General features: G+C 38.3%; 1 protein-coding gene across 4 annotated transcripts in view; it reads left to right on the forward strand.

Moving 5' to 3' along the window:
• LOC125238904 (disks large-associated protein 5) overlaps nt 1–12,704 on the forward strand; it is a 103,338-nt gene that overhangs the window by 89,316 nt on the left and 1,318 nt on the right. For 3 of the 4 annotated variants that reach the window (XM_048146393.1, XM_048146392.1, XM_048146395.1), the window contains 5 exons: nt 4,115–4,208; nt 5,136–5,293; nt 6,700–6,848; nt 7,970–8,048; nt 10,744–10,857. In XM_048146393.1, the coding sequence (XP_048002350.1) occupies nt 4,115–4,208; nt 5,136–5,293; nt 6,700–6,848; nt 7,970–8,048; nt 10,744–10,842 (579 nt within the window). In that variant the 3' untranslated portion in view covers nt 10,843–10,857. Of the gene's footprint in view, nt 1–4,114; nt 4,209–5,135; nt 5,294–6,699; nt 6,849–7,969; nt 8,049–10,743; nt 10,860–12,704 lie in introns of all 4 variants that reach the window. The other variant, XM_048146394.1, reaches the window with a different exon arrangement.

The following is a 12,704-nucleotide window of genomic DNA, read 5'->3' on the forward strand; positions in this document are numbered from 1 at the left end:
ATTGTGTATATCGCATTGCTAGAGGTTGTTTACCTTTTTTCAGTATTTAGGGATATTAATACTGGCCGGTTACTTGGACGATTATTTTTTCCGCTACTAGTTTGACGTTGTTTGTCAGTTCAATCTTAATGTTTATCATAAGTCATAACAAATTGAACTCGTACCTAATTACAACCTTGTCATTTTGAATATTGAGTTTATTTGCTTACTGCGATTACCTGTCCAATTTGAAGTTTACTGTGACAAAGCTTTAAAGTGTTTTACAGTGACATCTTAGCTGTCTATTGGTAAACCTTATGTCGTTGCAGTAACGTACACAAATAAATAGTCTTATGGTTTATGATGGTAGTTAGCAATTATTTTATTGAGTGTAGAGCTAAAAGTCAAGTAGAGCTGTACAGAAAATTAAAAATTCAATTAAAAAAAAAGTAACGATCAGATTAAAAGATGAATACTCTAGATGAGTTTAAAAAAATAAAAATCAGTTGGGGTGTCTGAGGTTTTGAGTGATACCGGAAACACCGTGTATATACTGGCAGGGGCGGCTCACTCCGCGATTCTATCGCCGTGCTACAAGTACATGCCGGCGGCCGCGAGTTCGCGGCCTAATCAGGGGTGGCGCGCGTTCTCACGGAACGCACGTTCGCACTTTCTATTGTTATTTTACGTCGCGAGTTTTTTTTTAAGGTTCATATGCGATGTCCGCATGTGGAATGGCTAACAATGCTAAGTTAAATAGACATCATGAATAAAATGTGTACCATAGGCCATTATTACACAGATTTACTATTGATTAAGTCCCACGGAAAAGTTCAATAAGGCTTGTGATGTTGGAACTTAAACCAAAATACTATATATACCTAGAAAGTACCCAAGACTTATATATAATAGTATAACATTTTATCTGAGTAATTAACTCATTTTAATCCATAGGCAACCCTATCATCCGACGCTGCGCACGTGCGGCTGGTTTCATTGTAAAAATTTTGTAGGCATTTAAAAAGGCGGCATTTCGTGAACATCAAAGCAGTGGGCCTTCTGTACTTGTACTATTATATATTCTGTGATACTGGTTAAATATGACATACAAATAAAACCAGGGGCCCATTTCTCGAAGCTACAAGTTACAATTTACAAGTGGTTGTCACTGTCTAATATGACAAGTTGGAAAGAGACTTCCGCTTGTAACTTGTAACTATCAGTTTGAGAAATGGGCCCCAGTGGCCCAATTTTCAAAGCTGAAAGTTACAAGTTACATGCAGAAGTCTCTTTCCAACTTGTCATATTAGACAGTGACTACCACTTGTAAATGGTAACTTGTAGCTTCGAGAAATGGGCCACAGGAGAGGACGGGTTAAGGATTTCACCACCCCCTTTCCTCCGTAGGTGTCGCAGAAGTCTGATGGATATTGGGTTATTTTATTTGGGTTCAATTGTGGTGTAAATGCAATGCTTTTGGTAATACATTTTTTCTATATTTACCCCATTAGCCAAAGCTTTTTAACGAAAAGACACATCAAGACAAAATGCTGGTCATAAAATCATTTTAAAGTCATCTAATAACTCTTTAATATACCTCTGAAAGGCAGTGCTGACTAACTGAACTTAACAAGTAGCTTTTATTTACAAATATAATTAAGTATTAAGTGCTGGCATGTGGCAACGATGCGTCACGCCAAGTGTTAACTGTTTAAATATATGCAAATAAGCCAAAAGGCTTTGTTACAAAGGTCAAGGTTTTCAGACTAGGGGCAGATTAGGTGAGCCTAGATAGCCTTTAGTTTTTACTATAATGTTGTATTATTTCAAGGTGTTTTACTTAATACCGTAGCACGCAGCCATTCCTCATCTATACTAACTTATCTATGTGGATACAGTATCCGTAACGTTATGGCAAGTATGGGAGCGTGAGAGTGACAGACGTCTTATCCACGTAGATAAAGCCTCCGCCATACATAAAACGTTTAGATAGCGCTCGCAATCCGCGCTCATTAGTTCCCAGCGTCCGGCGCACCGCTATCATTGCGCTACGCTCTCAAAACGAGCATGTGTGGCCGAGTTTTAAATGATAAAATAGGCGAGACGACTAAAAAAACTAATTAGTCCGTATGTTAGATTATCAAAGAATTTTAGACACGTATTTTTTTTTTCTCATAAACGAAAAATGACGACGGTACAGTGCGTTGAAATTTCGCGTGACGTCACGTCTAGGTACAATTTTTACTTAGAAGTGACGTCACAAGCCCCCACTCCGGAACTTTGATGCTCTCTATATCTTTGTATTTTTTCATTAACTAGAAAAAGCAAAAAATATGTGTTCAGTATTTTTGGACTATCTAAACTGAAAACCCTAATAAGCCCTGCAGGTCTTCATGTATCCAATTGTTGACCTGCTGACAGCTTAGGGGGCATCCATTAATCGCGTCATGCGTTTTTGGCTTATTTTAGACCCCCCCCCCCCTCCCCCATGGTGATCTTTGGTGATATTTTCAGGACCCCCTCCCCCCCCCCCGGCCAATATGACGTGTAATTTTTTGGTAACTTAAGTAGATTTTTTTCGAATACATGAATCAACCAAATCTTGGCGCGAAATTCAAATTTTCTTAGGGAATCAAACCTCCGCCCTTATCTTATCTTAAATCTGCGGGGGCCCTTCCGGCCAAGATTCCTTTGACCCCGTAATGGTCTGTGAACCCCCCCGTTATAATTTGGAGTTGTTTTTTGCCTAGCTTTCCTAGCTTTTTGCTTCATCCAGAGTCAACCCTCCGCATAAAGAGCTTTGAATGCTTCAGATTTACCAGGGCATCCCACTCTTTTTGGTGATTAGCCTTTGTTCGGTCTTTCATTAGCCGTTTTAATGGTTCCTTGTGAAAGGCCCACAAAAGGTTCCGGACTTATGAAGTTGTCTTCAGATCCGGCCTTGGCAAGTTCATCAGCATTTTCATTGCCAATGAAGCCTTCGTGTCCCGGTATCCATACCAGTACCACCTTGTTTTGCCTTCCAAGCAAGAGTTTGGATGCCGAGAACCTTCGCCCTTACATCTTTAATAAATATTTAAGTGTTATGGCTCGTCGATGATTCCGACAACAACGTCAAGGTTTAGGAAGGGACAGGTTTTATGAAGACAATTAGCCGTTGAGCCCAACATTTGTGAAATTTGTCGCCTTTTTAACCGCCGCCCAAATCTCAATTCGTCTGTTTTTTTTTTAATGTTTGTTATTTGATATCTACTCATTATTGGACCGATTTTGAATTTTTTTTTGACTGAATGTATATACATACATATAGTGATTTTTGTGTTTTTATGAGAACAGCATGCATTTATGTCCAGAAGAGTGACATTTGATGCAGTGGAACTGCTGATGATGATCAGAACTGAACTCCTTAAATCTAAACGGCACACTTATAGTGACTTTGTTATTTTTATAAGAACAGTATAGAACAGTGACATTTGGTGCATTAGAACTGCTGATGATGAGCAGAACGGAACTCCTCAACGACGCTCATGTTAGGAGATTTATTTTCTTCGTTATGTTCGTTCAGAATGTTGGGTTTTCATGTCACATTTTGGATCAGCTCAAGTTCTAGTGAAGGGATAGTTTAAAAAATAAACATTTCTACATAATCCAACATTCGCAAGTTTCTTTCACCAGAAACCCAAAAGCGGCGTTTTTTTCTTAACAAAATATTTAGTGCCATGATGGTTGACCATCCGTCTATAAGTAGGTATACGTGATGAGGGCAAACTAAAAAATATATTTGAAAATGAATAATAACCGTTTTGCATCCAGCTGCTCTTTGCACTGCACAACGCAAGTGCCAACTGCGAGGCAAATTACGGCGCAAGAAATTTTTAAAACTCAGCACAGGTTTTGACAGTCTGGTTATGTTAAAGTTGATATATTAAAAAAATTGCTCAGAAATATGATTTTTTGTTTACTAACTATAACACAGTGTATCACACAGGAACAAAAAAAATACACGTGATATGTTCCTGACCCCCCCACCCCCCATGGTGATATTTGGTGATTTTTCTATGACCCCCTCCCCCCCCTATACAGTATGACGCGATTAATGGACGCCCCCATTATCCTCTCGGTGTTTGTGTTTCAGGAGGATGAGGTGAGTGAGGAGGTCCTCGGCCTGCTGCGCTCGGCGTCGGGCAAGGCGCGGCTGCTGGCCACGCAGAAGATGCAGCAGTTCCAAGGTAATGCATTTTTACTTTAGCTGTGGTTTTAGCCGTACAGCTGCAGATGACATTCTAACCTGGGGCTTTAGAGGTCTTGGTATCTCTTTATTCTTAAATGACATTTACATATTAAGAGTTTTGAACGATTCACGGTTATTTCAAATAAAGCTTTTATCTATCTATCTATTTTCATTAGACTTATAGAGGTATTGACCGGGATAAAGACCATGATTAACTTTTTGATTTTTGTCGAGCTCCTGAAACAAAAAGATCGATCAAAAAGGTAATCACTGTCTATATTCCGGTCAATGTACTATCTATATGTAATGTATCTCATCTACATATTATTTAGATTTAAAGTAATTCCATACACATTTTATGTAATTTAGTAGGTTTTTAAAAGTTCGTGATAATAGGCTAGTTTCCTATAGTTAAAATAAAATATTTTATGCAGTGCACGAAATAAAGCATCACATAATTAGAAGAAAAATATGGACAGTAGTTATGTTTAAACATAATTTCTATTTAATAACTCAAAGAGAAAGATATAAAGTAAATGAATTGACCGTGACGTCACTTCTCAGTATTTCATAGTAATTCCATATTAGCAAATCGTTTTGACAGTTCTTAAAAAGAAGCTGATTTGACTAGTAGGAAACTAGCCTATCGTTATATGTATAGATCTCTGGCGATTTTGTATGTGTAATGTCACCAATACCGCTTAAAGCGTATTTACGTTACGTTGATATAACTGCTTGAGCACAAATGAAGTAGTTTCTGTATAACAGTACGGGCATCATTGTTCTTATAAAGTTCTCAAAATTGACTTGTGCTGCTTGTCGTAATGAACGTCAAGTGCATAGAATTCCGTTTGTCATATTTAAATCAATGTAACAAATAACTGTCAATAGCCAAATATAAATACGTTTTTGTATATAATTCCAGGCCTCTGCTACAACAACATAAACTCGCGTGGAGACGAACAGTTCCCCACCACCGTCTCCGACCTCCGAGGGTTCTGGGACATGGTGTGCCTCCAAGTCAGACATGTGGACGCTCTGTTCGAACAGCTGGCTGCGTTGAAGAGCAACGGATGGAGAGAGGTAACTATCAACATTTACCAGTTTCCGGTATGTCGCGACCGAATGCTGGAATAATATTCCTCCACCGGTAAGACGGCCCAAAATTTTAAACACTAGATTTAAACGATATCGCTTTTCCACTACTGTCTTTGATCTTCGAGGGTTCTGGGACATGGTACCTATGCCTGCAAGTTAGACATGTTGACACCTTGTTCGAACAGATAATCATAAATTAGGTTGTTTACGATATTTTGTCACCAGATGCTGGAATAATATTCCTCCACCTGTAAAATACATCAATAATGTAATGAACATATTTTTAATAAACATTACTTTTAAAAGATATTGCTTTCACACTATATTCGTGTCTAAATGTCCATTATTAGAAGATTCTGGCGCATCCTGGGTAGACGGACACTGGCGATCAAATATATGAAAGAGGCGTGTTCCTAGCACACAGTCTAAGCTCGTGTAGGTGCACGCGTACTATGCTTGTATGAGTGAGATATGGACACGTCGACTGCTCGCGTTTTTGACAGGCGGTAACTGTAAGGTAGCCGAGAGGGGGTGGCGGCACTTTCAGCGGGGAGCGGACGGATACTGGACGAAAGTACTCATTTTATACTGTGGTAACGGTCAACACCGGTGATTACCGGCTAATTCTTCCTCAACAATGTTTTCAACGAATTCTGTTAAGAGGGCTTTCGTGCGAAAAATAGTGAAATCGCAACCGAGCGCTTGATCATACCGTGTGTGGTATCAAATTAAAGGGCTTTGCGAATAGTTTACAAATATATATCACATTATAGGACTTTTTCTACTTGGTCTAACAAAATATGAGAATATGTCCAAAAGTGGTAATAATTGTACCGGTGAAGGCTCGTTTTCAAAAAATTGCCAAAAATAAATAATAGCAATTTATAATCACTAGGGCATAACAGCAATTTAAGTAAACGCTGCAGATGAATTTAGTACAAAATTTACTTCGATATGATATAGATTTTCAAAGAAATTGTCACTTAATTTTACGAAATTTCTGAAAAAGTTGTATTCGTCTTAGCCTCGTTTACTCTTTTTCAAAACCTTACAATAAAAATCTAGTCTGAGAAGATTGTAGTACAGGATATACGAATTATAAATTTACCTGTTTTAGTATTCAAAATTGTCCAAATTTTATAAATAAGATCGACTGATTCAGCTCTATGCGTGAGTTTTTCTAAACGTGCATTAGAGAAAAAATCATAATTAATTTAGTGAGTTAGTTTTCAAAAATCCAGTCTTATAAAAATCAAGATAATAAGATGCTCTAACTGAAACTTGAATTAAATGAATCTATTGGATAACGGAATGTGTAGTATTTCACCGACTAAAACTATCAATTTTACATTATTTTGACGTTTTTTTTGAAAGCAGCCTTAATATTTCAGCCGTCGCCAGTAACTAAGGCCCCCTCCACACCGGTGGCAGCGTCGCCGCGCAACCGTCCGCGCGCGACTCCGCAGCCCAAGAACGAGAAGGCGAGACTCGCTGCTGAGAAACGAGAGGCTGACAGGAAGGCCATGCTCGAACACAGGAGGTAACAATAACATTCATTATACTCTATTCTCATAACTATACCTAGATATTTTACTGGCACGTATGTCAAGTTGTTAGCGCTTGACAAAATAAAAACATGTAATCTTTTTCTCGAAAAGACATAAGCCGAGTAATATCTAGGTATAATCATAACTATAGTTTGGCAAACACAGCTGCTAGCTAACAGTCAAAGCCAGTTCGCAAAGATATTTTCACCACACCAACTGGTAAAACTCTGCCCCTCTAGCACAGGTTGCCTTGTCGCGCGCGAGTCCATACTTGAAGTCGCGTTTGATGTATGGACTCGCGCACGACAAGGCAACTTGTACTAAAGGGTTAGATATTGAGTAGGAAGTCTTAAAGCCCAATATATATTTGGTTGCGCTGTCGTAACGTTAAACATGTTTTTTATTTAATTTTATTTTATTATAAAAGACACACCAACAGTACATAAACAATTCAAACAATATAATGTGACAATAGAAGACACCCATAATATTTATGCACCGATAACAGGCGTGCAGCAACGCTCAAACAGTTCGAGGCTTTTACACTACTAGCTATTTAAAATAAATTTTTTTCTTAGCTTATTGGAGTGTCCCACTTCTAAGCAAAGGCCTCTCCCCTGGCTCTCTATAATTCCCAATTCTCCGTTACTTCCGGTCAGTTATTTAGGAATATATAGACCGTCAACCAAATCTTGTCACTAAAAAAAGGCGGCAAATTTGAAAAATCGCGGGCTAGCAACACTAGTTTTGAAAATCGGTGGAAAATCGCATGTCATTTGTATCTTATCTGTGGAAACCTCCACCCTACCAAAAAGAGAAATAACTAGCATATACCCGTCCCTTTTTAATACATTATCTAATTCGTAAGGAAATAAAGGATGAGTATACGCGTTTCATATGCTTTTTTTTATTAGGGAGGCATTCCAATGCTGCAGGCCCAACGAGCTCCTTGAAAAAAAAATCTCTGTGGCTGTTCGACGTACATTTCTGGTTTTTGTTCGTTTCATAGGGATACCATACTTTAGTTTGATGTACATTGCTACTGCCAATATTTGGTTGACAGGCTATAATTATCTTATATGTAATAATTACAAATGTTTGACTCATGTCGCAGGCGCGTGGCTCGCGAGAGACAGCTGGCGGCCGCGGCGGGCCCGAGCCGCGAGGAGCACACGGGCGTCGAGGGCAGCCAGGTACTCACCGATTTAGTATACCCGATCTACTGCTGCTAAAGTGCATGGACAAATTATTCATCAACTAGCTTTTGCCCGCGGCTTCGCTCGCGTTAGAAAGAGACAAAAAGTATTTAAAAATATTTTAAGCGGGTTACTCAGGTATTAAGTCGATATAGCGTTCGACATCTTTCGATCCAATTTTCGAGGATCTTTCTCAAGAGTAGCGACCCCGCCTCTACACGTCTCTCGGCGACGCATGCTGCGGGCGCTCGCTCGGTGCGCGGCCATGAGGACAGGCGCAGGGGGGCGAGGCGGCGGAATATTTTTAAATATGTATGAGTCTCACGGGAGTTTTATAGACAAAAAGTAGCCAATGTCACTCTCCATCCCTTCAACTATCTCCACTTAAATAATCACGACAAATTGGTTCTCCGTGTTACCGTGAAAGACGGACAAACAGACACACACACTTTCCCATTTATAATATTAGTATGGATTCATTCGTAAATTCGCCAGTGTGTGTGTGGATTGAGTGAGCACCTTCCGAAAATAAAAAAAAATATGCTGATCATTTAGTAAAAGTTCTAAAACAATTGTAAAACGAATCTCTGAATTTGTAAAAAGATAAATCAAAAGATACAGCCATTAACATGTGCTCACTCAGTTCTCACAAACTACCAACGAAAACAGTGAATATATTCATTTAACATATAATATTTATATACTAACATTTAGTAAAAAATAGGCCAACCTACCTCTATAAATATTAGATCACCTAGTGACGTATTAAATTTTTTACAAATAGTTTCTTATGCTCACTCAATCCACACACTTTTGAAAAGCCGAATTTTGATGAAAAACATAAGATTTAGACCGCTATTATATGTGTATAGTTTAGTAAAAGTGAAATGGGAATTTGTAAAATACAAAACAAACCACTAACGTGTCAGGTTTTTTTATAATAAATTTTTGTAAGTGCTCACTCAGTCCACACGTTTTGAGAAAGTTAAAAATGTAAATATCTTACGATTTGTAGCACCTAAGACACTCGAAAGTACTTCAACATTTAGTAAAAATTTTTACTAAATATCCACCATCTAATATTTTATATTCGTTGTCTGGTTTAAAGATATTCAGACATAACTTTTCTCATACAAATGTATCAAGTAGGGTGACCACACTATGTCGGCTCCTGATTTTCCCCACCTTCCCATTGTCATATTGAGATTGGGGAGTTTCGTTCAATTTTGATAATAGTTCACCGGATTTGTAAGTGGGAGCGAGAAAAGAATAACTATTTCTCGCTCCCACTTACAAATCCGGTACGCTCATCTGTTAGCGCGATTAGATTACCAGGTTCTGGTTTCTTACTAGTGAAGTATTATATTCTTTGTTTCTTACCAATTATCATTCATGTCCTTTTTAATGCATGCATGTCGATATGGTTATTATCCTGACGTCGATAAAAATTACACAATACATATCATCACTAGGCCAAGAACATAACCTAAAAACAGTTTGCAGATGGATAATTAATATGGTATTAGTTTAATATTATCAAAATTGAACGAACGAAACTCCCCAATCTCAATATGACAATGGGAAGGTGGGGAAAATCAGGAGCCGACATAGTGTAGTCACCCTACTTGATACATTTGTATGAGAAAAGTTATGTCTGAATATCTTTAAAACCAGACAACGAATATAAAATATTAGATGGTGGATATTTAGTAAAAATTTTTACTAAATGTTGAAGTACTTTCGAGTGTCTTAGGTGCTACAAATCGTAAGATATTTACATTTTTAACTTTCTCAAAACGTGTGGACTGAGTGAGCACTTACAAAAATTTATTATAAAAAAACCTGACACGTTAGTGGTTCGTTTTGTATTTTACAAATTCCCATTTCACTTTTACTAAACTATACACATATAATAGCGGTCTAAATCTTATGTTTTTCATCAAAATTCGGCTTTTCAAAAGTGTGTGGATTGAGTGAGCATAAGAAACTATTTGTAAAAAATTTAATACGTCACTAGGTGATCTAATATTTATAGAGGTAGGTTGGCCTATTTTTTACTAAATGTTAGTATATAAATATTATATGTTAAATGAATATATTCACTGTTTTCGTTGGTAGTTTGTGAGAACTGAGTGAGCACATGTTAATGGCTGTATCTTTTGATTTATCTTTTTACAAATTCAGAGATTCGTTTTACAATTGTTTTAGAACTTTTACTAAATGATCAGCATATTTTTTTTTATTTTCGGAAGGTGCTCACTCAATCCACACACACACAATTCGCCATGCAATTTTGCAGCTCACTGTACATTTGGTTTCAATTAAATTATAACTTTCATGTAAACAAATAAAGTAGTATTTGATTCTAAAATTATTCGAACATATGAAACTCAATGTTTATTGAGTTTCATATGTTCGAATAATTTGTATAATGTTATTCGAACATATGAGACTCTGGCAACTCTGGCCATGAAAACAAGTAAACAAAGAGCTCTACACTGTTTTAATTCGTAGATTAATGCAAAGTTGTTCTTAGATAGAATAAAAGTCTCGGTATGAAAGTTACCAACCTGTGTAAAGTTATTTTCCAAATACAATGTGAATAACTTGAAGAAAAACACACTCGCACTTCTGTAACATACACATTACAACATACGGTATACATATTTTAACACTTGTATCGATATTTCAGGAAGTGGAGATCTTCGTGGGAAAGACCAGCAAACCGTCGAAGGTGCAGCCGCTGGGGGACTGCCGCAGCAACCAGTCGCAGGACTCCAACGAGAGCTGATTCCACTACTCATAAGTAATTATCACTATTTATATCTTTAACACATTCATCGACCGAAGGTTCTCTACAAAAAAACCTGAGACTTGACTCTAGAGTAGGCGTCGCTTCCCGCACACAACTAAGTCACGACTGATGCGACTAAAACTGACTGACTGACTGACTGATCATCATCCTCCTTGCGTTATCCCGACATTTGCCGCGGCTCATGGGAGCCTGAGGTCCGCTGTGACAACTAATCCCAAGATTTGGCATAGGCACTAGTTTTACGAAAGCGACTGCCATCTGACCTTCCAATCCAAAGGGTAACTAGACCTTATTGGAATTAGTCCGGTTTCCTCACGATGTTTTCCTTCACCGAAAAGCGACTGGCAAATCAAATGACATTTCGCACATAAGTTCCGCTAAACTCTTTGGTACGAGCAGGGGTTAGAACCCGCGACCTCCGGATTGAAAGTCGCACGCTTTTACCGCTAGGCCACTCACAGGATTCAAGCCAGTCTTCTCCGAGACTACGGGGACAACGCCGTCCCTGAAACGTTGGAGGTCAGTTTTAATATGTAGTCATACGCGATTAAGTCCAGATTTTAAAAATAATTATGTGTAATAATCGTGAAAGTTTAAATCAGTGTGTTACTCATAAGTAATTATCGTACTTTATATATCAGCTGCCAATTTTCATTACGCTGCGATCCCTGAAAGACGGTGAAATTAGCTACCTTAGATTCCATTACATAGCTACATACACGACGACCTAATAAAAGCGTGTTAAAAAGCGACCAAATTCACCAGTGGCCAAGCCGAGAATCGAACCCTGGTCTTCGCTTACTCTGCTAACTTATTTACCACTACATAATTTAATTAACTATTATAAATCTAGAAAAACTCAATTGAGAGCCGATTCCATAAATAAGTAATTATGTCAGTGATTGTTTTTAACCCCCGACGCAAAAACGACGGGGTGTTATAAGTTTGACGTATTTGTCTGTGTGTGTGTGTCTGTCAGTGGCATCGTAGCTCCCGAACGGATGAACCGATTTCGATATAGTTTTTTTTGTTTGAAAGCTGAGTTCGTCGGGAGTGTTCTTAGCCATGTTTTATGAAAATCGGTCTACTATGTCGCGGTCGGGAGTTTTTTCAAAATTTTAATTTTTGATACGCAGTAAGGTTCGAATTCGATGACGTCACTACATCGTTGACAGCGTTTTCGGTGGCCAAAATAAATAAAAAAATACGCACATTTTTAATCGAAAATACGTAGTCATCATACACTTTTAATACCCAAAATCTATGAATATTGGTTTCAGACAATCATTTATTGTGCCAAATTCGATATGGGTCTAGGTAACCTGTTGTGGTGTCACACCTCGGACACTGGCGATCAAATATATGAAAGAGGCGCGTTTCTAGCACACGGTCTAAGCTCGTGTAGGTGAACGCGTACTATGCTTGTATGAGTGAGATATGACAGGTCGACTGTTCGTGTTTTTGACAGGCGGTAACTGTGAGGTAACCGAGAGGGGGTGGGCGGCACTTTCAGCGGGGAGCGGGAGTGGCCATACTGTACGATAGTACTCTTTATTATACTGTGGTGGTGTATCCGATGGAGTACCAACCTGTCACTGCAATATCACGATTTCGTTTTCTTTCAACCTCTTAATTGCTAACAATGGCACAGAAGCTTAATCAGTTTCCTGTGCTCTGCCTACCTCTAGGGAATACAAGCGTGAGTTTATGTATGTATTACAAAATTAGCTAGCCGTCGAAAGCGCATCCTGTGCAGTTGCAAGACTCCAACGAGAGCTGATTCCACAAATAATAAGTAATTCCGCATCTCCTCTTCTAAGTAAAGTCTCCGCCACTCA

This window comes from Leguminivora glycinivorella, chromosome 24 (assembly GCF_023078275.1).
Source record: "Leguminivora glycinivorella isolate SPB_JAAS2020 chromosome 24, LegGlyc_1.1, whole genome shotgun sequence".
Taxonomy (NCBI): domain Eukaryota; kingdom Metazoa; phylum Arthropoda; class Insecta; order Lepidoptera; family Tortricidae; genus Leguminivora; species Leguminivora glycinivorella.